Source organism: Daphnia pulex, chromosome 10, assembly GCF_021134715.1.
Source record: "Daphnia pulex isolate KAP4 chromosome 10, ASM2113471v1".
Classification (NCBI taxonomy): domain Eukaryota; kingdom Metazoa; phylum Arthropoda; class Branchiopoda; order Diplostraca; family Daphniidae; genus Daphnia; species Daphnia pulex.
In genome coordinates, this window is record NC_060026.1 from 182,428 (window position 1) to 208,490 (window position 26,063).

The 26,063-nt window shown below is 44.3% G+C and overlaps 5 protein-coding genes and 1 long non-coding RNA gene across 9 annotated transcripts; 4 read left to right on the forward strand and 2 right to left on the reverse strand.

The window, feature by feature from the left end:
- Positions 1-354: 354 nt before the first annotated feature.
- LOC124204448 lies at positions 355-1,784 on the reverse strand. The gene is made up of 3 exons (XR_006878884.1): positions 1,114-1,784; positions 687-1,055; positions 355-619 (listed from the first exon to the last, which is right to left on the reverse strand). It is a non-coding gene; the product is annotated as an uncharacterized LOC124204448 (long non-coding RNA).
- Positions 1,785-1,928: 144 nt separating this feature from the next.
- LOC124204933 (coagulation factor X-like) lies at positions 1,929-3,290 on the forward strand. The gene is made up of 6 exons (XM_046602180.1): positions 1,929-2,094; positions 2,166-2,281; positions 2,366-2,617; positions 2,695-2,786; positions 2,880-3,009; positions 3,084-3,290. Exons 1-6 carry the CDS (start codon positions 1,956-1,958, stop codon positions 3,288-3,290), a joined length of 936 nt encoding a protein of 311 aa, XP_046458136.1. The 5' UTR covers positions 1,929-1,955.
- Positions 3,291-3,320: 30 nt separating this feature from the next.
- Positions 3,321-3,937, forward strand: LOC124204447 (transmembrane protease serine 11B-like). Its single transcript, XM_046601518.1, has 3 exons — positions 3,321-3,464; positions 3,583-3,661; positions 3,734-3,937. Exons 1-3 carry the CDS (start codon positions 3,363-3,365, stop codon positions 3,802-3,804), a joined length of 252 nt encoding a protein of 83 aa, XP_046457474.1. The 5' UTR covers positions 3,321-3,362; the 3' UTR covers positions 3,805-3,937.
- Positions 3,938-7,682: 3,745 nt separating this feature from the next.
- On the forward strand, positions 7,683-11,226 carry LOC124204450 (delta-latroinsectotoxin-Lt1a-like). The gene is made up of 5 exons (XM_046601522.1): positions 7,683-7,858; positions 7,931-8,063; positions 8,136-8,220; positions 8,296-8,360; positions 8,435-11,226. The coding sequence occupies exon 5, from the start codon at positions 8,498-8,500 to the stop codon at positions 10,550-10,552; it is 2,055 nt and encodes a 684-aa protein (XP_046457478.1). The 5' UTR covers positions 7,683-7,858; positions 7,931-8,063; positions 8,136-8,220; positions 8,296-8,360; positions 8,435-8,497; the 3' UTR covers positions 10,553-11,226.
- Positions 11,227-11,229: 3 nt separating this feature from the next.
- Positions 11,230-19,345, reverse strand: LOC124204449 (probable serine/threonine-protein kinase DDB_G0282963). 3 transcript variants are annotated; one of them, XM_046601521.1, is made up of 10 exons: positions 18,739-19,345; positions 17,876-18,397; positions 14,150-17,378; positions 13,274-14,084; positions 12,565-13,091; positions 12,278-12,503; positions 12,093-12,204; positions 11,731-12,012; positions 11,527-11,670; positions 11,230-11,467 (listed from the first exon to the last, which is right to left on the reverse strand). In XM_046601521.1, the coding sequence occupies exons 1-10, from the start codon at positions 18,985-18,987 to the stop codon at positions 11,387-11,389; spliced, it is 6,183 nt and encodes a 2,060-aa protein (XP_046457477.1). In that variant the 5' UTR covers positions 18,988-19,345; the 3' UTR covers positions 11,230-11,386. The 3 variants fall into 3 exon arrangements, with proteins under 3 accessions (XP_046457477.1, XP_046457476.1, XP_046457475.1); XM_046601520.1 differs by having other exon boundaries at positions 13,274-14,081; positions 14,144-17,378; XM_046601519.1 differs by having other exon boundaries at positions 14,144-17,378; positions 18,739-19,344.
- Positions 19,346-20,787: 1,442 nt separating this feature from the next.
- Positions 20,788-25,999, forward strand: LOC124204452 (vascular endothelial growth factor receptor 3-like). 2 transcript variants are annotated; one of them, XM_046601524.1, is made up of 18 exons: positions 20,788-20,877; positions 20,943-21,149; positions 21,250-21,358; positions 21,420-21,584; positions 21,652-21,822; positions 21,895-22,079; positions 22,163-22,334; positions 22,411-22,571; positions 22,641-22,821; positions 22,891-23,076; positions 23,157-23,345; positions 23,413-23,543; positions 23,608-23,895; positions 23,972-24,119; positions 24,181-24,523; positions 24,590-24,854; positions 24,916-25,168; positions 25,227-25,999. In XM_046601524.1, the coding sequence occupies exons 3-18, from the start codon at positions 21,292-21,294 to the stop codon at positions 25,778-25,780; spliced, it is 3,459 nt and encodes a 1,152-aa protein (XP_046457480.1). In that variant the 5' UTR covers positions 20,788-20,877; positions 20,943-21,149; positions 21,250-21,291; the 3' UTR covers positions 25,781-25,999. The 2 variants fall into 2 exon arrangements, with proteins under 2 accessions (XP_046457480.1, XP_046457481.1); XM_046601525.1 differs by having other exon boundaries at positions 20,822-20,877; positions 21,261-21,358.
- The last annotated feature ends 64 nt before the right edge of the window (positions 26,000-26,063 follow it).

Below are 26,063 nucleotides of genomic sequence, written 5' to 3' on the forward strand. Positions count from 1 at the left end.
CTTTTGATTAACACCATTTTCTATAAATCGACTCGGACTGGACAGAAGTGGACAATTCCCCGGTATTGAATTCGACGTAATGGCACACGTCATGCTTGTTGCTACGGGCCGATGGAGTTGAGGATGATGGGTTCATTGTGCTGGATGGTTGAGACTTGTCTTTTGACTCTTTTCTTCTCTTTTGCTGGATGTCATTCTCAATCAGAATCTAATTATAATAAATTCAACGAATTTCTGATGAGATAAAGAAATGTGATGACAGTTAGAAACATTGATTGAAACAAGCGATGCTCGGTCTCCCCAAAAATGACTAAATCAGGTTTTCTTATCAATTCTATTCGCCAAGATTAGAAGACTGCATTATGTGGAAAAGGGCACATCAGCATCATATTCACTCGTGCAATCGTATCAGTCGTTTTAACAAGCAGTTATTAAAATCAAACTGATTCTTACCCTCTTACGTCGCGAAATCCATTTACTCTAATGAGGGAAGTCGGAGCAAAAATAAATTGTCTGCCAACAATAACATGTGATGGGGAAACATCTCCGGCCTCCACAACCTTTGTTCGACTACTCCTCAGCATGTGCTACGTTAGATTTGTAAAAAGGCCCAACTTCACTGTAAGAAATAATACAAATAAATTAGTAAAAGACAAAGACTAAACATTTGGCTTTGTTTCACTCACAAGTCACAACAGAAAGTTATGGCTACCCCTTGGACGTTACGAGTAAAATTTCCATAATATTTGTTTTAGTGGTCAACTCCTTTGACTGTTGATGTTAGTGATGGCTCTCCACAGTCTCGAAAATGTCTCTTACCAATTCTATACATTTCCATTAATAAAATGTTGCCATAAAAGTATTCCCAACTCCTGGTACAACGCCATAATAAAAATTAGAAAAAGAAACGAAATGAAATGGAGAGCAAAGTTGGAGAATAAATCAAAAAATGTTGAAGAATAATCAATAAAATATTTCAAGGTAAAGTGAACTGCACTTTGGTACATACACGCACAAGAAAACTGCAAAGGGCGTTGACTCATCCTGCAACGAAACTAAAACTTTTTTCTAGTGCTGCAAGTGGATCATTGCGTGTCATTTGTCATTACATACCAGAAAAATCTTTGGCCACACGTCAAAACTGGTTTTCTCTATACAAGATAAATGTGAGGCAAATGCAGAAAACATGTTGGATGCCATGGACAATTCAGGCTGTAATGGACAAGGATATAATGTATCGAATGTCAGATGCATCAACGACGCGTAATCGCTGGATGGCCCAGGTTTTTTTAGTTGGATCGAGTTGGATGATGTGCACTTGTGTATACAAGGGTCGGTTGGACAGCATATCTATATACATCGGTCTATACAAGGTGTCCGTTTAGCCGGAATAACCGGTGTTGAGAGTTATTGGGGACCGTGCTTCTGTTCTTACTCTTATATATTCCTCTGTGTCCTCGCCAAAAATTTACCAATTCCCGACATCTGCTGGTCCGATTGATTTGTCTCCTCCCTTTTTCCAAGTGCGGTTATTGCTCGATTCATCGCAGCATACATGTTAATTAGATATGGAAGGCGAATCTTCTAATAAGGGTTTGGTGCTTCATCATCAGCGTCCCGAGTCCCAGCAGCAGCAGCCGGCCAATATAAAAAGGAAAGTCATCTCACGAAAGCAAATCATTGACTTGTTCGTTGAAGTTGGACGTATATAGTCATCTGCGAGAATCAAGGTAAAGTAAAACAATTATTATAATCATTTCATTCAATTAAAAACACACACACCATTGAATTCTTGTCATTTGTATAACTATAAACTCCACTAGCATTTAGTTTTCAATTTCCAACGCTATAAACACACAAGTATTTTCGAATTTGACGAATAAACTGTGACTTAATAAGAGTAAATACAATTATAAAATGTTTTTACGTATAACATGCATCAGATTCAGGATTAAATGTCGGGCGATCGACTAGTTTATTCATCCGTTCTCTTCTTCAGTGCGCTCGTGACTCTGCTGAGCTGCATCAGCCCGGCGTCCAGTTTCGCCTTTCATCCTCGCGTCTCCCGCACAGACGATGCCATCATCATCGATTGTAATGAAAAACAATTTCACAATAACATTTCCTTTTCATCTTTAATTGGCGGTTCAATTGTTTGAATGCAGTTATCAATGTCGAATTTGTTCCGTCTTACTACAGCCAGCCACTGTACGGCAGCAAAGTTGCCCAGCCGGGATTCGCCCAGCAACCATTTTTCGATCCTTACACGACGATTTACACAGTAATACTTTTTTTCATTAAATTTTGTTGTTAATTTGTCTTGGATTAAAAGAATGTTTCTCGATTTTCTCTTTATCGCCTGCAGCAACAGCGACCCAGTGGATGGTCCTATTCATACGGATATCCTAGTCCTAATAGTCGTCCTAGTCGTCCTACTAATCCTCCACCCAAAACACCGTCCGATGTCGAATACGAAGAATTCTTCAACAGTCTGCTGGCCGTCAAACAAATGCGCAAGTGCGGCAGGGGACCGGCGCCCATGCCCACAACAAGGGCCTTGATAACCGAAAGGGTCGCAGGCGGAATTGATGCCAATAAAGGCGCGTGGCCTTTCATGGTGAGTTTTTGACTTTTGTCAATTAGAAATATGCCACTAGACATTTTGAAACATCTTGAAATCAATTGGAAATTCAGGTAGCCCTGAAAAATAGCGACGGTTCCATATTTTGCACCGGAACTTTGTTGAGTGACACCAAAGTCCTACTGGCGGCCCAGTGTCTGGAAAGGTAAACATTCATTCACGACATTAATACATTCACATCAGTTCGCTTAAGTCAACGCTTTTCATCTCTTTCATTTTTCTCGTGCTGCGTGTCAAGAATGTCTCTGTTTGAGATGAATGGTGTGACCTTATTGTTTGGGATGCATTTCTCGAATCTAACGGACGTCCAAATGACTAGGAGAATCGGCAGAGTTATGCTGCACTACGGATACAACGCCTTGACCTACGTAAGTTGCCAAACAACGCGACGACAAAAGTTTTATTTTGACGTTTGTTTAAAGTTAATTTTAATTTGGATTAGGCCAACGATATCGCCATCGTATCACTGGACGCACCCGTGGATTTATCCAGGACTGTCGCTCCCGTTTGTCTGCCAACGGCCAGTACAGACCCCGACCAATTCGTCGACCAACCTGCCGTGATTTTGGGATGGGGACGAGCCCCTGGTAACATAGCGAAACATCACCAGCAACTCACTGGTCAATTCTCTGATGAATTATTTCTTTAATTGTTCAATTCATCTTTAATAATAGGCGCCGCATTGCAAAATGGAGAATTGCAACAAGCCAAGGTTTCCATCATGTCCAACCTTGACTGCAAGGCAATCGAGACCCCTGGCAAATACGTGACGGACAACACTCTCTGTATTACTTCGACTTTTGGTAATAGATACACGTGTCTGGTAAGTTATTAACGACTAAATTATATCGCACCTGTATATACCCACCCATATAGTTCCATTTTCTAGACTTGAGACGACTTGGTAATATTAACAGATAGATGTGGTTTATAACTTTTAGATTGACGTCGGCGGTCCAGTCGTCACTTTACCATCGCCAGGGGCCTGGACCGTAGTCGGAATCAACAGCTACACCAAGGGTAAGTGCATTATATAGTCATATTATATAGGAAATAGACGGGCGGATTTTAATTGTTTTCTTATATCGACAGATTGCGCTACCAACGGCCTGAAAACCCGAGTGGCTGCGTTCAGGGCCTGGATCGACACATACATGAAATAAAAATGTAAACCGGAAAACGGCCAATCGGAAATAGCCAAGACGACGAACAACACGGAATGACACGATTCTGAAATTCTAGCCATTCTTTTCTAGTTTTACAGTTTGTTGAATTCGGTTTTAGTTGAGTGATAATATTGATGATTATTTAAAACCCCAAGAGAATTCCGAGTTTTATTAAAACTACCCCAAAGTATATCAAATTTTCCCAATAAAATGAAAATCCTTTCGCGTATAGGACAATACGAGTCCTCCAATAAGAAAGAAAAATTGGGTCACTGACCTGTTATGGACATGACATTTTATAAGCTGGGCAAAGGTTCTTGACAGTTTCCAGGTGATGGGTTCCGAAAGGGAAAAAGTTGCCGTGACAGATCGGGAATCACGTGTGGAGAAGACTGTGAGGCAGTAGAAGCAGAGACAAGAGGAAAATAGCAGCTGATGAAATTCAATCTTCCTCTTGCACGTTCACATCTGGCAAGAGTTGACTGTCGACGTCACCAGCACTAGAAATGAAAATCAGATAAATTCAAACGTAATTTGCTAATGCCAAAATTATTCAAATGACACAATAAGAGAGTGTCGGTCTAGATTCTTATTTGAAAAAGAACTGCACACTTGACCCCACCCCCAAAAAAAAAATGTGATTCCTATTCAGTAGAAAGTCTTATAGGGCGGAAGATTTGAAATGGAATTTCAAATAGAAACGAGACGCTGTTGAAAATGGGAAGAAAGAGATTGCAACAATTGCCAATTAACCCGCAGACGTCCAGTCATATCAGATTTATATATATTTCAAGTCAGAAAGGTTATATCAATCACCAGGTGTCACAAGACACACGATACAGGTGCTAATAGAGAAGAAGGGAAATCGACTTTTGTTGTCGAATCAGCCATGTAATAAAATTGACGAAAATTTTAAATTGGACTGCGTCATTCAATCACCGGAATGAATTCAAGCCGACAGTCGCGCGACTGCCGGAGTTGATCTCATTTTCTAGCCAAAGCAGCGGCCTCCAAGTTACCAATTATTTATCACGCTAGCTACTTGCACAAGCGCCTCCCAGTACTATATAGACTATATATACTATTGGATCGACCAATGAAGAATCAATCAGAGCCTCGGCTATACCAAGATGCACTTTAATCTGTCAACAATTCACAAGACATTCAGACCCCGTTTTGTGAGCCGTAAGGGCACTAAAGCCCGATCTAATCGAGTTCTTTCTCAACTTTTCGACCTATGCAATTAAATAAATAGAAAAATTATACGTCAAATTCACCCCAGATTTGTTCAATACTGTTCATCTAGCATTGGCTGCTGGCCATAAAATGTCGACACAGAATAATATTTAATTTGTGACTGCAAAGTGAATTGGATTCGTTTCTTCCCCCGAGGAAAAATGTACAAGGCAAGGTGTTGGCACGGAGATTTTACTTGGTAACCCAAAATGGTCGTGATTTAACATCGACTTTGACAAACAAATGACCAACAATTTTTCATGGATTTCGCTGGGACGGAAAGTTAAAAAAAAAAAAAAAAACAGTTTCTAAATTTGACTGTGGATAACGTAGAAACACGGTAATATATAGTGCGCCCTACCTTAAAGTCTGCTGGGAATTCAAGTTCGACATCTCCAGGTGCCCCATTCACACAGCAGAAGAAATCCAGGTGGACGCCAAGACAATAAACGAGGGCGAGTACTGTAGGACATGCTCGTGAATCCTACATTCACACTCGCAATCTCGCATGAATGTACATTGTACACATGGGCACAGGACCTGGGGATTCACGGATGGAAGAGAGAATCCATTTGTCCGATATCTATATCCAAACATGCTGACCTTCAAGGTAAAACAAAACAAAAAAAGGACTCATATAAAATTATGTCAAAGGAAAACCATGGGGATCATAAATAAAAAAAAAATAACCATAGCTCTACTGGACAGTCAAATAACGTTAGGAATCCATTGTTCGGATGAGAAAATTGAAACGGAACTAAATGCATTTCGCATCTGTTGGACTCGAGCTCAAAAATGACTACCACTATACTGCTACTACTATATACAACTGCAATCAACAAATTTCCTGCACACATCATTGTCCAGGAATCATAAAGCAAATCAGCCAAGGACAATTTCTGATCACGATAACATCTGCCATGGGAAATGTGCCATAGCAAAGAGATTTTCGGAAGGGATACTAACTATAAGCCGAAAAACGTGGGCTGTCAGTTTTGTGGTAGAAGTCGATCCAGATTGAAGCTTCTGTGTCAGATTAAAGGTAACGGCTGTTGTTTGGTAAAAGAAAAAAGTGTTTAATTGCAAAAATGTTTAAACCAAGACGGTGGATGACCATCTACAGACTAAGTGACTGCAAAACGTTGGATGGGCCACACAAAACTGTACAAGTATTAATTGCTGGTCTACAAACTTACGCCTGAAGCATGTAGAATATTGAAGCACATTTGACGCCAATCACTGAAAGCAAAGGCACAGCAGATCAAGCAAAGTAGTAGCAGCCTAAAAACCCTGTTGATGAATCCAAGTCTGCTGCCGTGTGAAGCCACCAAAAGCAAAAACTTGCAATTGTCATTGATGCATGTCAATCATATCTGCACAAAGGTTCAAACAAACAATATAATAACATTGCAATCATATAGTAAAGAGAAAACATTAAGAGAAAATCAGAAAATGCATACACGAGATGTGTTCGACAATTGCCATGCACAAAATCATCAAAAGTTTGGGTCAGTTACTCTTATCAATCGTAATGTTTTGTTTCTTATTTTATAAATGATTTACCTTTAAACCAGCGTCAAGTGCATTCTACTACTATTAATATTTAAGCAATTCTATTCTAGAAACGGACACGAGACACAAAACACGACCAGACGAGACGACGATCACATTTTTCGAAATTTCCCGTGCAGCCATTAACACCGTTGCCAGATGCACTTTTGTTCCCACTCGGCTGATCCCGCGTCCCGCCAAAATTTAAAATGAAAAATTAATTCGGCATCCGTGAAAATGTGAACATGTCATTAGCTCCGTTGCAGTGTTCATTCTTCAAGGGAAAATTCGTTGCAATAGCTGCTAGAGACTTATAGATAGTCAGCGATAGACATGCATTCTAACTTTTGAGTACTTAATAACTCCAGACAACAAAAAATTGGCAGTTTTTTCTTAAATTTGTTCCTGCTGGTCAACTTGCACTCTCCACATCCCAAATCTAAAGGCGATATTTTCACGTTACATAATAGGCCTAATCACTAAAATTGCCCTTTTACGTGCAACGTTAGCTGTGAATAAACAACAGGATGTGACAACTGAAACAACCCAGGAGATGGAGTGTGGCGCGCTCTCCTAAATATAACATTAGTTTGCTTTTTGCCGAGAAAATGATCTTCAGATGTTGTGCGATGTTGTCACTCTGCTGAGGGCTCAGCTATAAACGATAAGCGGATAATAATATTAAAAAGAATATTATAACAGGTGTAATACATAAAAAGAAAAGAAACTCAAGACTTGACAATCCATGGTTTTATAAAGAGCATAATATTCATAGTTTATTTCAATAGATAACAATTTTATAGCGGCTGGATGATTAAATCACAACAGCTGACGTCCTTGACGATGAGTGACGTCACGCCTGGATCTGAGCCCAGCGACGACCCCCTCGGAAACAAGAGTCTCATATTCAATGGCCAATTTTTCAAATCAAAAGGCGGTGAATAGATCAACGTTCCCGGCTAACGATGAATAAAAGGATTTTACGTAATACTATGTCAAGGTCAAGCATTCCTATACGTTCTGCGTCAACGGAATATCCCTTAGGGCAGAGCACAAGCGGAAAAGCCGCTTCTTTTTTTGCTCCCCCCAAAGTATCTCCAACACTATATGTTGAAATGTCAGCTGTTTGGGTGTGGCAAGTCTGAGAAAATATCAAAAGTGCAACCGTCAACTAAATAAGGTGTTTTTCTCTTCTAGTTGTTAATCTTTCTTCATTAATAAGTGACACTAGGCAGTTTTCAATTGTATTAAACCCCGTCAAAAGGTAAATAATCAAGCAATCATTTACATTGATTTCATTCTGATCACATTATTTGTTGGTGTCATTCAATATTAGGAATAAAACAGATAAACTGTGTCATAAAACGAAGAAGAAATGTCAAGATCGACTGGTTTCACTTCTAGTTTTTAATCTGTCTTCATTAATAAGTGACACAAGGCAGTCTCTAATTGTATTATCTCGTCAAAAGGTATATAACTAAGCAATCATTTACGTTGATTTCATTCTGATCACATTATTTGTTGATGCCATTCAATATTAGGAATAAAACAGTTAAACTGTGTCATAAAACGAAAGAAGAAATGTCAAGATCCACTTCGTCAGACCTCGCCAAGGGGAGAAAATTGGCAAGTCATCTGAGAATAAATTAATATCAATAGTGTAACTAACTAACATAAGGTGTGTTTTTTTTTCACTTCTAGTTGTAAATCTTAATTCATCGAGACACTTTAAGGCAGTCGTCACTTTTAAGTTACCCTGTCAAAAGGTAAATTAAATCATTATTTATTTGTGTTGTTCCATCACTTTAATCCGATTATTTGTTGGTGTCATTCCATATAGAAATTGAAGAATAACAACCAGAAATAAAAACAAATCAAATTTGGATCATAACAAGGCGAATAAATGTCGAGATCGGGTGCGTCATCGGACCTCGCCAAGGGGAAAAAATTCACCAAGCAATTGCTGTACGTACAACTTGTCGATAAAGAAAAGGACACGGCCAGTACATTCTCCGAGCAATCCCTTGACGAATATTTCCTAAACAACAGAAAAATATTTTCAGACTTGAGTAATCCTAAAGCAAATGTCGACATTCTGAAATCATCTTTACAAGATGAGATAGTTTTCGGCGCGGCTGTCAACACCAATCCACTTCCAGCAATCCGTAAAACGGCTGTCACCATTCACGCTTTCGTCGTGTTTCAAACGGAAAACTTGAAGACGAACGATCGGATGTGGTACTCCATGGAAAAGAACGGGCAGTACATAGTTCTGCAGCAATCACCAAACTTAGGTGACGTCATGTATAAATTATATGACCCCGTAGAGAAGAAACTTGTCAAAAGACTTGGGCCGGTGAAACGAGAATGTTTTGCTAGAGGCAATGGAAAGGAACTTGAATATTTAATACGAGCCATTTGGAAAACCAAACAACTCAGCACTAAATATAACCTTCTATTTTCAAACTGCCAAAACTTTGCTGAATTTGTCTTTAAAGAGGCAAGTTTTGGGGGAAACAAGTGGTCGACGTGGATTAGTTCCTTCGTCAACCGAATTGGGTTGAGTCATAAGAAAAGCCAAACCGAAATCGAAGCGGATACACTCAAATACATTTGGATTAAAAAAGACGCCAAATTTGCCTATTACAAAGCCATGGCAGAGGGAAGGAGACAGAACTTTGAAGACCTTGCCAGTAACCTGACGATCGAATCTTTAAACAGCGTCGATTCCCAAGGCTACACGTTACTCGAATGGGCCACTGTTTTCTCCACGTCCGATTGGCCAATCGACCAGTTTTTAAAGGAAAAAGGCGCCGAAATTCAAACAGACAAAAAACTGTTTCGCCGAAATATGTTTTTCATAGCCCTGCAATATCTTCCTTCGAAAAAAGAATCTCGGTACTTGTCGTTTGACGGGATTGATATTCGTGGCGTGAACCAAACGGGTGACACAGCATTGCACTTGGCTTTGTACGGAAAGAAATGGAACGTGGCCGAAAAGATTCTCGATCAATTTCCAGATTACGACGTCAACGTCACCAATTCTGAGGGGTGCACAGCGCTTCATCTAGCTGTTCACCCTAAATGTAAAATGGACTTGTTCAAAAAGATTTTAGCTCGAACCAATTCGGAAAGCGTCAACGCACAAGACGAATACGCAAACACTGCTCTTCTTTATGCAATTGTAAACCAGTCGGAAATTGCCGTAAAAGAACTGCTCAAACGAGATGACGTGGACGTGAACCTCAACAACAACGACAACCACACGGCACTCCATTTCGCTGTTGTGTGGAAAAATATGCCAATTGATTTGTTCAGATTAATCCTAGGAAAATCAACCGACGTCAACGCACAAGAAAAAGATGGATGGATTGCTCTTCACGCTGCAATTAAAGGAGAAAACAGAACTGCGGTGGAGGAACTGCTCAAATGCAAGGACGTGGACGTGAACCTAAGAAACAACTACAACCATACAGCACTACATTTAGCTTCTAGGTGGCAGAATATTCCAGTTGAATTGTTCAGAGTAATTCTAGAAAAAACAACCGACGTCAACGCACAAGAAAAAGATGGATGGACTCCTCTTCATTGTGCAATGAGGTTCGAGTCGGAAACTGCAATAAAGGAGCTGCTCAAACGAGATGACGTGGACGTGAACCTCAAAAACAAAAACAACCAAACAGCACTACATTGCGCTGCTAAGTGGAAGAGTATGCCAATTGAATTGTTCACAAAAATATTAGAAAAATCGACAGATGATGGTATTGCAGAAGGCGTATTAAGACTGCACTCGGCAATTCTTTCCGAGTCCAAAAAAATCGCGATAAGGAAACGGCGTGAACGCAAGGACGTGGACGTGAACCAAATGAATAACAACAACATTTCTTTTTTCTTTCTTCCACTTTTCGTTTTGTTTTCTCTCCTCCTCATTCACTTTATTTTTGTTTATAGTGGTTAGAAACCAATCGCCTTGTCCCAGCTTTCAAGGGCATGAGAAAGCACAATCTATTGTCTTCTTCCATATAGGTCTATTCTACGCTTTGACATCAGTTTCTTCCCTCTTCAACGCACTCTGTCGCTCCGTAAGCTCACCGTCTTGTACTACTCCCGCCAGTTGACTAGTAATGCACCATTAGTCATTTGCTCCAAGGTGCCTTGTCTTTACTACTTGAGAGCCGTGCCACACACGCGCACTGCATTCGATTTATGTTCCTAGTGGAAAGATTTTCCAGGGGTGTGTCATGTGAAGAATCCGGATTCATATTCTTCCCATATAAGGATACACGCAAAATTTAGTTCAAACGGATTGCCGATAGAGGGCAAATGTCACGTGTATTCTTATGGGAAAAATATAAATCTGGATTCTTCACTTGACGCACCCCTGGAACATCTTTTGAAGATCATTCAAGATAAAACAGCTGATGAGTGATGACAATAAGCACAAAGCAAAGCCAAATAAACCTCCCAGCAAATAAAGCATTTAGATTAATAGGATTAGAAAACGAATATGTTTTATACCTTTTATGAGTGAGCATTTAGCTATGAGCATGCCATTTACTCCCTCTGTTTTCCTATTGACATAAACATTTTCAATATCAATTTATTTCGATGTGATACACATTGTTATCAACTTAATTTTTGATGCTACAAAGTTTGATTTTCGAATAAATACACACAACACATTTCAATCAACAACCAGAGGATCACAGTCGAGTCGATCAATTGCAGACGACACGGCAACATTTAATTTCATTTTACGCGCGCTAATCAAATATTACAAGTGTACTTCAATTTAATGGCAATAATTGCAGAGGGGATGACATTTGACGCCGTCGACGCCACACCGACAGCCGCCACTCGTGTCACCTTTGCCCTAAATTTCCCAAAGTCAATTTAAATTCCTTTTAAAAAATGATTCTAATTATCTAATACCTTTGGACCCCAGCGATTTTGTTTGGTGACCCAACAGATTTCCGTCCGGCAGACGGAACAGCGGACCCAGTCGCAGCCCCAGCGTTTCATCAGGACCACCTGACACTGCGGGCACGACAGAGCCTCACCGCTGGTCACCAGCGCCTATATAAATATATTCTCCAATTCTAATTCAATTAAATAACAATTTTTCAAATTTATTACTTCAATCATTTCTTTGGTCCGTCTGGCGTCGTCGTCCGTCTCGGCGGTTTGGTTGACTCGATCCTGAAATTCCTTGCAGTTGACGCCCTCGTGAATGGCCTGGCAGGTGAGGCAGTTGCTCTGGCGACAGACTGGGCAGCGGAAGACGTTGACGTTGTCGGCCTCGACGACGGCCCAGCCGGGGCAGTCGGCCGTCTGGCAGTGGAACGTGTTGGCCATCGCCTTTTCGGCCAGCCGCATCGAACGCTCCAAATGTTTCTCGTACAATTTGGCGCACACCAACTTTTTCCCACCAAAATTTGAATAGAACCAAAATTTAAAATTCAAAATCAATTCAAATTAAATTAAATGTTTAAAAATACATTTTTGATTTCGAGTTCCTGGAGGATGGCGTCGCAGGCGTATTGGTCGTCGCGGTACGGGCAGGTCACGGTCGCATCGTCGCTGAATTCAATCACGTGAGCCAAACAATCCCTAATGCGACATATAATTGCCATTTTTTAAATTTAATTCATTTGAAAAAAATTAAAATTAGGATTAGTAATACCGGCAGAAATTGTGGAGACATTCCCTGAGGGTGACGCCCACTCCGGCCGGAACGGTCATCAAACAGACGGGACAGTCGAAAGGGTCGGCGTTGGTCACGACGTCGCTCCCGTCCAGCAGGTCCACCAGTTTCTTGTAATCCACTTTCGGCTCAGTCCCAGTCACTGCCGGATCAAGTGAATCCATCGGCCGCTTATTATCCGCTGGATCCCATCCGCCAGTCGCACCTAATAATCCATCCAAATGGCATTTAATCCGCAGGAATAAAGAATTAACTGTTTTTCATACCTTGATCAGAATTCAGCACCTGTTGCTGTTCGATATTGTTGGTTGTTGTTGTTGTTAGTGGAGGGTTAGCAGGTTGGGTAATGTTGTTGGCCGTCGCTTCCAGCGGCCCGTCCTCCTCCTCTTCTTCGCATTCGCTGTACCGATCCTCCTCGTAATTGTAATACTTCCGGCTGGCTGGATCATCGGGCCGGGCGGATTCAATTTGAGTATTAGTTGGACCCGCCGGTTGATGCAGGCCGTTGATTTTCATTTTATTAGAAGCTGCTGCTGGTGGGGCCGGATTGTTCTCCAGGACGTAGAGGAAAAGTGAAGAATTGGACGGGCAAATGTCGTAGTCCTTGAGCGTCAGCTGATCCTGCTGGTCGTTGGCCAGGCGACGGCCGAGAATCCATCGCTGGCACTCGACTTTGACGCCGTGCGGACTCTTGGCCATCCGTTCCTTGAGCTCCAGCAGAGTCGTGGCCGGCCGGACGGGCAGCTGGAAGGGTCCGCTATGCGTCGATCGATCCTCGATGAAGACTTCTACGCTGAGGCACAGCCAACGGATTCCGGCGACGACCATTTTTATTCCAGACAACAACAACAACAAATTGAGATTCAGGTCAACACGTCCGTCGTTGAATTGAATTTTTTAACCAATTTTTTAAACTTTAAACCATTTCAAATTTTGGCGGTTAAATTTAAAGTAAAGGAGGAGGAGAGACAGTACCTGAAAGTGTCGTCGACGATGCAACTCCGAGTCCGCCTCTGTGGGTTCATCTGAATATTCTCATCCGAATTGGCGGATGATTTTTTCTGGAAAGTCAACGTCGTCTGCTGACCGGAACTGGTGACTTTGACGCTCGTCCTCCGCTTGGTCCGCACGCTGACTTCCGGCGTTGAAACGGCAACAATATTCGGCTGCTGTTGGACTGATGCAACAGCACCGATGACCACAATTCCGGGGTGAGCCGGGACAACTTCAGCTGGTTCTTCCGGCTGGATTGGCGGATGGACTAACGGCTCAACTGGCGGCTGGATTGGCGGATGGATTGGTGCCTGGACTACCGGTGGTTCGATGGAAACGGATGCTATTTCCTCTTCTTTCGGTTTTGTCGTTTCTTCCGCCTTTTCTTCCGGCCGGATGGATTTCCTGGGAAGAGGCGAAGGTGAGGCTAAATGGGACAATCTTTTAGCCGGAAGAGGCGCAGTGCTGACGGCCGGATTGTCTTTTGGTTTCCTGGCCGAGACTGGCGACGATTTGACGGGCTCAGATTGTTGTTGTACAGCAACAACAACCGGAACGACGGAACGCGGAGCAGCCACCGGTTTGGGGACGACGACGACCGGAACAACTTCAGTTTGACTGGGCACAGGTGAGGCAGGTGAGGAGGGCGACGGGGTCCGTTTGATGGCCGCCAATTCCTTGGCCAAAACGGCGGCCTTGTCAAACTGGCCGGCAGCGATGGCCTCCTCCAGCCGCAACAACATGACCTCCACTCGTTTGTCTTCGCCCATCTCATCCGCCGCCAATTCGTCTGCTGTCAATTTTCAATTCATTTCCATTAAAACAATCAAATAAGCAAATGAACTTTAATACCGGTACTCTTATTGAGCTGGACATCGCTGGAACCGGATTCTCCTGGTGCTGGTTGCTGGCCACCGATGCCCTTGCCGGCCTGCTGCTGTTGTTGCTGGAGGTATTGACTCAACTGCGTGCGAGAAGGAGAAACAAGTGCGAAATTGGTTGGATGGACATCCTTCAAAACGGCCGGAGCCAACACCACGCTGCGCTTATTGGATAGACTATTAACAGACGGCCCGGAATCGACCGGAGGCGGAATTATCGAGATGCTGTTTTTGACACTAGGACTACTACAACTCTTGGCCAGCATGGAAACGGGCCTGTGTTGCTGACCATTAACACCCGACGTGCTGCTGCTGCCGATTTGACTGGGCAGCTGAACGAACGGCTGCGTCTGACAGCCGGACGAGACTTTAATTCCGCCGTGCTGCGAATGTCGCTTGTTGTTGTTGTTCTTGTCATCCCCCTTTTGCTCATCTTTTTTTATGGCTTCCGGCTTGTTGTTGATGTTGTTGTGCTGGCCGTTGAGGAAGAAAGCCAGACGGGCCTGGCGCAGCGCTTCGGGACTGCTGGGCGTCGTTGCAACAACAACAGTCGAGTTGTTGCCGGAATTGGACAGAGATGAAGTTGTTGTAGTCGATGGAGTTGGACTAGTCGTAATCACTTCCGGCGTTTGAACAACGGCGGGAATTGTTTTCACCGTTTCCTTGACGACGGCCGGCCCAGCAGCGTTGGTGGTCGATGATGTCCGGCCAGCGAGTTGTCGTGGCTTCAAGGCCGTGCAAGCCTCGCACCACAAACGGGCGTCGCTGTTGACCAAAGTGCAAACCTGACACGCCCACCCGCCTGTTGTCGTTGTTGTTTTATTTAATTGTGGTTGCAGTTGTTGTTGTTGTTGTTTGGAGTAACCGTTGACTAGTGGCGATTTATCGTCTGCCGGACAAGAAATGGAAGGCGAATGTTTGGGTCGGGCACCTCCCGATCCAGCGACGGTGGCCACTTCCAATTTCGGATTGAAAATCGATTGTTGTTGTTGTTGTTGTGCTAATTCAGGCGATCCGGCCGGAACGGTAACTCTCAGCCTGGTGATGGTGTTGGTGTTGACGGCCTTGATTGAGGTCGACTCGTCCGACGTCTGCAACAACCTGGAACTGCTGGCGCTGGTGGGTGGCGATGTTGTTGTTGTTGTTGTGACTTGACGATCAGCTGTTGGCACGTTGACAGTCCCAGCGCTGCAGCCGGGCGGTGGTGACTCCCTGGTGACTTGGCCATTGTAGGTGTGGCCCGTTTGACTATAATTAGCATCCGCCCGCTGCTGCTGTTCCAGCCTGGGCAACTCTGCCGTCGTCGTCTGCTTAGTCGCTGATGCTGGGCTATTGATAGACGAGACAGACGGAACAGGAGGAGCTGCTGCTGCTGATGGAGGCGACGACGAGTCCGTCAAAGAGTTGAACATGTGAATCAACTCCCGGGCGCATTTCTTGCCCAGCTGAGGCTGATGGATGTCGCCCGGCAGTGGCGGTGGCGCTGGATCCCTGGGCGGTAGCAAAGGAGGTGACTCGTCGTCTGGGACGTCGGCAACGGTGGGCAACAAATGGGAGGTGGTGGTGGGTGGTGGTGGGAGGACGGCCAGCAGTTGTCCGTTGCTGTGACTGTAAAACTTGTCGTCCTCCAATCGCCTCCGCTGGGATTCACGGGCTCTTTCCCGCTGGATGATTTCATTAGCTTCACGATCCAGCTGGCTGATGTTGACCAGCAACGACTTGCGGTGATGTTGTTGTTGTTGTTGTTTGCCTTTGCTTCCATCGCTACTGCAGACGGAAGAAGATCCATCGCTCCGGGTTGATCCGCCGGGACTGACGCCGTTCGACGAATGATTGGAGCGCATCGTGTTCGATTCCGGCGGATGAAGGAGGTGGTGATTGGCCACCAATCCCATGGCCCAGCTGCTGCACTCGTCCGTCACCGCCGGAAGAGCCGGAAGAGCCAGAAGAACAGGAGGAGGGGAATGATGGAGAATAGCCGCGTCCTTCCATTTGGATCGAGTCGCCGCGTTGGCGGATGAGTGGTGGTGATGCAACGGGCTGCTTCCGCTGATAATTCCGTTGCTTCCGCCGTGCTGATTCCGGCCTCGTTTGTACCACGGCTTGAGCGGAAGGGTCATCATATTACTTCCCCGGTGGGTGGGATAATCCATCGTCGATCCGGAAGCTTCCGCTTGTTGTTTATTGGCAGTAGAATCCAGCGGGCGGAGGACTCCGCCTTCCAGTTTGAGGATGTCGTTGTGCGGACAGTCGTTGTCGAATTTGTTCTGCTGGTACCGCAACACTTTGCTGCTGCTCCGCACTTGGTTGTTCTCATCCAGCAGCAAATTGCAATTCAAGTCGTTGCTCCATTTGTTGTTCTCCACCGGAGGAGAAGCTTCCGGCGGAGTCGATTCCATCAGGTCGGGTAAAACCGGATGAGAAGGAGCGACGATGTTGAAGGTGTTGGTGGTGGTGGAATCCGGCGGAGAAGGGGCTTTCCTCTTGCCCGGCACGTGAGTGAATCCGCTGCCGGATGCGACGGATGAACTGGATCGATTGTGGGTGGAATGGCGGGACGAAGTGCCGGAATTGGGAGGAGGTGGTGGCGGTGGTTGAGGTGCCGGCCTCTTTTTCCTGGCCGTCGAATTGTTGTTGTTGTTGGTCTGCGACAACCTTTTGTTGTTGTTGCATTTGTTGTTGTCCGGCTGTTCTTCTCGACTCCGCAGGATTTCATCCATCTGTTTCATCTGAGTCTCCCACTGGGTCCGCATGGCCCGGATGGCGTCACCCTCAATGTTGTTGTGTAGGTTGTTGCCCGGCAGGACCTTGTCGGTGGATTCATTGCTGCAGGCCATCAATCCATACTTGCGCCGGAGTGTCAGGGCCGCCACCGCTGGATCGTTGTTCTTATCGGTGGGTGTGCGGATGAAAGAGAAACTGTTGGTGCTGAGTGAGTCGCTGTTGTTGTCACTGCTGGCCAGCTGGCCACTAGATCCCGTCATCATGGACGGATGATGACGTAATCGACGACTAACGACTGGACTATTTTCGACGCTGTGCGACCGGCTGCCAGCAGCGCCACCGCCACCACCTCCGCCGTAAACAGCCGCAGAAGAAAACGGACGGATGGATGACGATGACGGCCGATGGCTGTTGTTGTTGTTTCGCCGGAACCAACGAGCCCAAATGCTTGAAATCCCTCCGCCTCCTCCACTGTTGGAATCCTGATGATAACAAAAGAAGAAATGAATCCATCAGTTGAGAGATAACAATGGGAATACAACGGACGGCCATCAAAATGGAAGGAAAAACGGGCCGTGTGTGCAGTTCTATTTCCAGACTCGTCTCAAGATGGAAACGGAATTTTTTCAAACGTGTTGGTGGGGAAATAGCCCCCGGGGGAAAAAACATTTGAAAAATCTGCGCGCGGGCGCGAAAATAACAAAAATTTAAAAATACTAAAAAAAAAGAACCGGGAAATTTGAAATTCCAACGACCACCCGCAATTTAGTAGGTCGCGCCAACTCCAAACCCAAATAGAAGAGGATGGGTATTATAAATATCAAACTCGACTAGAAATTTCTAAAAAAGTTCCAGTTTACGTCGAAACTGGAATAAAAGAAACTGGACCAACCACTTTGATTTCTCTTGTGAAAATTTGGCACACATTTGAAATTGGCGCCAATAATTAAAATTGCAATTGAATTAAATATCAACTCACTTTGATGTGATTGACGTTGTTAAGGGAAGAAGAGGCGCTGCCGTGTTGATTGCCCAGGCTGCTGAGGTTGACGGTGCTGGACTGGAGTAGTGAGAGATCGGCAGCGCTGCTGGACCGACTGTTGCAATTGCTGTTGACGGACTGCTGCTGGCGCTGACGACGGGCGTGATAGTGATGCGAATGAAATAATTCAGACGACCCACCACAACCGACTGAGCCGTTGCTGTTGTTGTTGTTGCTGGCCGGTTGGACGACAGCCAAACTGGGATCGGAGAAACCTCGACTGACTGCCGACGGTTGGAGGGCCGTCCATTGTGCGGGTACGGGGGACATTCCATCACGTCCCGGCCGAATCTCGTGACGACTGGGCTCCTGATTCTTGACGATGGCTGCGGCGGCTGTTGAGGGAGGCTGCCCGTTGTGTTGGTTGACGTTGTTGTTGCCCTGTGACCTCATCATCATGTCGGGCTGCTGCTGCTGAGACTGGCCCTTGGCGCTCATTGGCCAGCTCTGCTCATCCCCCTGCAATAAGAGACAGACAGCAAAGGTCAGGTGTGATGGGGTCAGCCTCCCTCATCCGCAATTTGATCCATCCATTTCCGATTTCTTTCAATTTTTTCCAAATTTCGGCAGACGGCCAATCCAATCAACTCGTATCTTATAATCATTTCCCAGAGTTATGTGTGTCTGGTCACCATCCGTCAAATATTTACAATTTCGACAATAATCGAAATTCCCTGGACGACATCCAGTGACCTGGGCCAACTGGATTTCCTCTCAATTCTCATTCGATTTTTTCAAATAGAAAATTCGACAGGCAAAATAAAAAGAAATGGCGCATCAGCACAAAATAGAAAACTGACCTGAGCCGAGAGGATGGAATTCCAGTTTGAATTCCATTCCTTATTCTCTTTACTGCTGCTGCTGCGATGGTGCTGGCTGGCCCGGCTGGATTGGTGCTGTCCCGACGACCGGTTGGCCGATTGATTCATTTGCTGTTGTTGTTGCTGTTGTTGTTGGAGAAGAAGAAGTTGACGGGCGATTTTAGGTCGTGCTCCCAATTGTTGGCCACTGCTGCTGGACGCCGAGCCGCCCGAATAAGACGACGACATTTTATTTCTCCTGGAAATAATCTCTCTTAATACTGTTTAAATGGCTTATCGCCTATTACAGTAGCAGGTCCTCCTCTTGCCCGTTTTTACTTCTTAACTGTCGGGACAACCACGCACGCGGTCGAAATAAAACTGGGACAACTGGACGCCAGTCAAAAAAATCTTCTTATGGAAATGTAACGGAATTGAACCATTCAAAAAGGTGTGCTGGGCCAATTTCTCTCTTTTCCGCCCGCCTCAATGGACACACACACAAACACACACACAAGAAATCACGCGGGACACGAGTCGAGCAGCTTCACGCGCGTACGGGAGCCAAACGGAGACTGTGCAGCAGCAGCAATACAGGGGAGACTAGAAACTATTGCGGGAATATAATCCGACCAGAGTAGAGAGAGAGTTGCATGGGGAAATGTGTGTGTGAGCCAGTGCCAAAGATAGCGCATAGCTGCTGCTGCTGGACGGGACCCGGGCTTCAACCATCTTTTCTTTTTCTTTTTGGAAAAGAATGGACGACGATTTAGTCGCATTGAATAATCATTTCGGCGGCTCTACCTGATGATATAGGGAAATTGACTTTTGGGTTTTGGTTGGCTATGCAAGGCCATCCGAGTCCCTTTTTAAAAACCAGTTTTACTAATAGGAAATGTGTGACGAACATTATTTTTGTATGAGAAATGTGTTGGGAGAAACAGCTGAAGGCTAAACGCGTTATTATAATACGCACGTTGGCTGATATTTACTACTAGACTCTCTCTTGTTTGGTTTTATTTCGCCAACGTCCTTCTATTTTGTATAGAGCTGCTGGACGCGGAATCTATCGAATGTCTAAAATGCCTCTGCATTAAATATCGGTCGCTCTCTCTGCTGCTAGCTGCTAGCTGCTGCCCAGTCCCGGACCTTAAAAGGTGCACAACGCCTTCGGCCACCTTTATCGAACTCTATTTCACTTCCTTCTAAATTTTCGACTAAACCCAAACCCAACAAATATTTTTCTTTTAACTTTTTTCGTCGGCCCACCTTTTCGCACAATTAAATTTGGCCAGTCGGTGAATTTTCACTTTGGCCAACACAAGCGATACATCATCGGGAGTTGAATATCATTTCAAATGACGTGGTGATTGGCTGTAAAAATCGGCAAAACGGACCACCTTCGATTTGATCAAAAAGCCAAAAAAGAAGAAGATAAAAGTGACGAGCGCCAAAGAGAAAACGAAGATGATTTCACCTCTCAGATGACATCATTTCCTTTTTGCTTGTGCAGGAAAAAATTTACACCAAAACATTTATTTTTTTATTTTTTTCGGCAAATTTATTTCATTTTATTCCGTCAGGGGCGGATGGACGACTCCACGCTGGGCCATACACTTGTTCGCGCACAACAAGGAAATAACTAAAAATATTTTTGGCCCAAGTTTTCCCTTTTTTTCTACTCGCCAATGTATTCGACTTTCTTCGTCATTATTCGGCGTCCTCCAACATTCTTTTCGGCTGTGCCCACGCACTTTTGGCCTGCAGGGACCTGCTAGTTTATATATTACGGAATCCGTGTAGCTACAATAATCATGACAAAACGAAAAAATCACGACGGGAACGCCCCGATTGCTATCTCATCGATTGCCTTAATTAGGTAATCACGCCAACGTGGCGAAATAAAAAAAAAAAAACAGAAAACAAGGTTTGGTTGAAACCAAATCACTCTCAATCTCTTTCCTTGTCTATCCACTTTCTCTTTTTTCTTTTTAAAAAAAATTTCTTTTAGTATAATTCAAAATTCGCTCGCTAGATGGAACCTTTGTTGTGGCGCAGTGTCGTCTGCTCTGAGAAATCGTTTGAGTTTTACGTTTATTCAAACTTGAAGCACTTTCGACCATGAATAACTGGGAAAAAGTATAATTTCTTATTTAGAAATGATAAATTTGGTCATATTAATACTCTCAATTTATGATTTATAGTTGGTGAATAATGTCGAACCAGGTCGAATCAAACGGAAGTCGACGTTCAACGGAAGTGATACTGGCACATGTTTCCTGCTGTGTGTTTTCCACTTTGACAAACTTTGTGGTCGATGACATTACCAAAGCAATGTAAACTCGAACCGCTATCAATTGATCTGCACCACAAGGCTCAGCTCAAAGCAAGCTGGTGAACAATAGTGGAAGGTGTGGCATTTGTTTCTCAAAAACAAAACCGATCAGCTCAAAGTTTTCGTCCCAGTTTTTTTAACTGGACTGACTTTTTCGTTTCTCTAATGTTGTTCAGTTTTGTTACAGAAAATCAACTTTCAACACTAGTCATCTGAAAATGTATCGGCAATCAGACCTGGTCTTGTTGGTGATCTTGCTCGGACAATGCTGCCAACCACTCTTGGGTAAAAATGTGTGCAAAAATAATTTTCCTACCTTGCGTGAAATTCATGTTGACATTCACAGTTGGGGGAGTCGAAGTAACACAGTTACCTCAACGAGTGCAACTGGGTATTCCACTGGAGATCGTTTGCCGTGCCGAGCAGAGAGCCGGGCAACCCGTAGTTTTATCATGGCGATGGATAGCTAACGGTGTAGTCGTCAATCTCGACCATAATCGCCTACCACCAGGTAAAATGAATAGGGGAAATCATTGTTTCATACTGTCACCATAAACAGACGTTTTTAATTATTATAGGAGCTGAAAAGATAGTAAATGGTGTTCTGAATTCCGGCCCCAGTTCCATCGCGTCTGTCGTCAGTCGCATCCGGTGGACTACAGTCCCAAAAGAAGCTTCGGGCATCTACCAGTGTCGAAATTTGAACAGCGCCAACCAGCTGACAAGCAACACCACCTTGACTGTCTCTAGTAACTAATAACTTATTAAGCTAAATATTATTTGATTTTTTTAAAATCTCAATCCTTGTTTTGGCTTTTCAGCTTCGACCCTGAATGGCGATGATAATCGTGGGATGCGCGAATTCCACGATCGGACAAGAGACGTCCACATTTTCACGAGAGGATCGACTTTCAATTTGACGTGCTATAATGGTGACGCATTCGGTCAGGTGGAATGGCTCGGACCTTACAGAATGGAGGAGGATGCTTACTATCACCGCGAAAAAGTGACCATTTGATTGTATTTCATTTAAAGTTTTTGAAATTAAACTCGGGTATGTTGTCCATTTTTAAAATGTTTCCTTAACAGGAAACACCCCCAAGATTTCGGTGGATAAAAAAACTCGAATTCGGCGATTACTCCGAGTCCACCTCTATTCTGATTGTCCAGAACGCCAGTTATTTGGACACGGGCTATTACACCTGCTACAATAAAGATAACCTGAACGACATTTATTACCGTCAATTTGTTTACGTCGAAGGTGCGATAAATATAACTGAGTGGGTATTTAAGCTTTGCTTGACTAATAATTCTGTTCAATTTTCTCAACTAAATAGATCCTGAACATTTGATACTTCCACCGGCCATGCAGCCCGCGGGACCCAATCGAGACTTGCGAGTCATTGGCCATTATTCAGAATCCAATGTTCAGGTTGGCTGTGGCCCGACTCATCCATCCGTTCGGGTCATCCTCAAAAAATTCGACGACGACAATAAAGTGACTTGTTAGCTCGTACATCAAATGTTTCACATTTGTTATAAACCAGCACATTGAAATATCCGTTAGATAATCGCCTCCTCTGAAGTACCCGACGATCCCAAAAGTGACTGGAGTTTCAATCCCTTGGAAGGATTCCGGATCAAGATCGTCGATTCGTGGGAGATGAAAGGCCAACACCAATGCGAGGCGACGTGGCCTAAATCACTCAAGAAGAGCATTTCTATGAAATTCAAAATAAAAATTCAGGGTATGTATGCCAAAATGTTCAAACATTTTGTATAATTGATTCCTTATTCCTCTTTTTCACTTGACACAGGAGTGCAAGTATTGACCAATGTTGATAATTCCACTCCGATCGTAGAGGGAGATCAAATCACTTTGACGTGTCGCAGTAAAAACAAAGACGCGATGAACCTAGCCTGGCGATGGTTGCCCGCTGTTTCTCCGCCTAACCAGACGATCAATTCTTTCATGGAAATCAGCTCAGCTAGTCTCCCAGCCGGTATACCACTTAACCTCCCATTTCTATAGTCTTTTAATTAGTTTTCATTGGGTTTGATTGTAAATGATTCAAATTGACAGGTGGGAAAGGTTATTCCCTGCCGTTCGAGGATGAAACCAGCCCCCAGGAATACCCACCACCTTTGGGAACGTTCCAGGTACACCGATTGAATTGGACCAACATCCCGATGGAAGCCAAAGGAATATACCAGTGCTACGACGCCAATAATTTGAATATTCCCGTCAGCAACGTCACAGTGAATGTCGCTAGTATAAATAAGAGTCATTGGAATGATGTCACAGAGCTGATTTGATTCAATTTGAATTTTGTCACTAGGTTCTATGGCACCGTTTATAGTTAATGCGGATGATGAACCTAAAGACGTTGATCTGAGAAGCGAATTTTCACTTGAATGCCGGGACACTGCCGCCGTCCCAAAGCCCAGAGTCCAGTGGTTCATGAGAATTGTAAAATCCATCATTTATTTTATTTTGAAAAATCCTTGTGTCACATTCTCAATTTCGTAAACAGGGAAACCATTCGGCTGAAGAAATCCTGGACGACGGACGGACCAAGTACCACGACATTAACACGACGGATGACAGACGCAACAGCGTCCTCATCGTTTACTACGCCAGCACCGACATCACCTACTTTTGCAAGTTCAGCAACTTTCAAGGATCGAAGGAAAAGTATTTCCACGTCAAAGTTCACGGACTGGGAGCCGGAATCATCTCCGCCATCGCTATCGTAGTAGCCTTCATAGTCGTTGGCTTCATCCTGCTCGCCCTCTTCCTTAAAAGTTCCTTCCAACAAAAGGTTGTGCCTCATTGCAGTTGAAAATGTCATGGGAATTCACTTGAAGTTTAAAATTGTCCAATTGATTCGAGTGCAGAAAGTCTATCAAGAGTTGATTAACAACCGTTTGAAGCTCCTGGAAGGCAATTTGGAAAGAATTAATCCCGACTCGCCTTTGGAGGACCAACTGGACCTTTTGCCCTACGACAACAAATACGAATTCCCCTCCAATCATCTGGTTCTTGGTGAGTCTTGGACGAAAAGCCAGTGAAATTGTTCATTTAATCAGAATATTCATTGAAATAGGGAGACAATTGGGTGCCGGGCAGTTTGGTCGTGTCGTTCAAGCTAAAGCCGTGGGTATGGGCCCTGGGAACAGCAAAGTCGCTGTGAAAATGGTCAAGTCAGCCCTGGACAACACTGGACTGACGTCGCTGGCGTCTGAGCTCAAGATCCTGATCCATCTGGGCTTCCATTTGAACGTCGTGAGTCTTCTAGGAGCCTGCACCAAAAATCTCATCAAAGGCGAGTTGATGGTCATCGTGGAATTCTGCGCCTACGGCAACTTGCAGGACTTTTTGATGACCAATCGCAGCCATTTCATGAACGAACTGGACGAAGAAGGTGATCCCTCACCCGTCTGTCAACAGTAAGTCGACCCAACCCGCATTCAAATGTTTGAAATGAGCCGCTTGATAAAGATGATGAATGATAGGAAAGCTGCGCCTCAGCTGGTGCCTCAATTGATTCAAAATATTCATAACATGAATTTGAGCTCGACGCCGGAGGAAAGCGCTGCCAAACCGACCCCACCTGCTCAAGTTCCCAGCGGCAACAACAGTTCGGATTACAAGCCTCGCTACTGGTCGCCCAACAGCAGCAAGAAGGAGGAGTCCCGCAGTCCGATCGTCTGCACTCACGACCTGATTGAATGGTCCTACCAAATCGCCTGCGGAATGAACTACTTGACTAAGCGAAAGGTTAAAACACTGTCGTTTAAATTGGTAAAGATAGCTCTGTGACATTTATTTTTACCCCAAGGTGTTGCACGGAGATTTGGCGGCCCGTAATGTTCTGCTGGCCGACGACAACATTGTCAAGATCGCCGATTTCGGACTGTCGCGCCAAGTCTACAAGAATTGCAACTACCAGAAACAAGGACAAGAAGCTCTGCCTGTCAAGTGGATGGCCATTGAATCTCTGGTCGATCGAGTCTTTTCTTCCAAGTCGGATGTTTGGTCCTATGGCGTGACCATTTGGGAACTCTTTTCACTCAGCAAACAACCCTATCCAGGTATACTGTTGTTCAATTTTAGTTGCTTTCAAAATGAATTATTTTTATGTTTGGACAGAGGTGAATGAACTGGCGGAATTGATCCGCTTTCTGCAAAGTGGCCAGCGGATGGAGAGACCGGAATTGATGCCCAGAGTCATCGGCAACGTCATGGCGGATTGCTGGAAGCACAATCAGGAAGAGAGGTTGACATTTGCTCAATTGGAGGAGATTTTGGGCGAGATGGTGACTCCAATCATTCGCCAACGTTTCGCCGGTGCGGAGGAGGTGGAAGAAACGAATAATTACATGCAAATGAACAAAGAAACTGATGGGCACAGTAATGCTGGGGCAGCAGAGTCCATGCCCGACTATTTAAGGATGAACAGCACTGGCAAACGAGAAGATTCTCCACCATCAAATGCTCCCACTTCATCACAGCCTCCGAATGTCCCTCTCAAATTGTATCCGAAGTTGAGTGTGACGAATTACATCAACACCAGCACAGAAATCAACACACCTCCGCAAACGCCGATGGCTTACGCCAATATCGGAGGACATGCGCCCTTGTCTCCCACAGAGAGTCTTGCAGACACCAACTACTTAGCCATGTTACCTGCCGGACAAGTTTGAAATATTTGTTTCTTTTCCCATTCATTCCCGCCAATGTATCTGCCGTGTTGCGTCACCATTAAGCATTCGTCGTGTCTCCTCTGTTTCATGTTTTTTCCCAATTTTCTTGATGTCGGTGTATTATGGAGTATGTTATAATGACTAAATTGATGGTGTATTTAAAATCTCTGACGATTACAAACAGCCACCATTGCAGTAATAAATTAAAATAGATAAACGCACAAATTTGACAGTAAAATTGGAAAAATTCACGAGGCAATTTTACATGGTTGACGGCAGAACA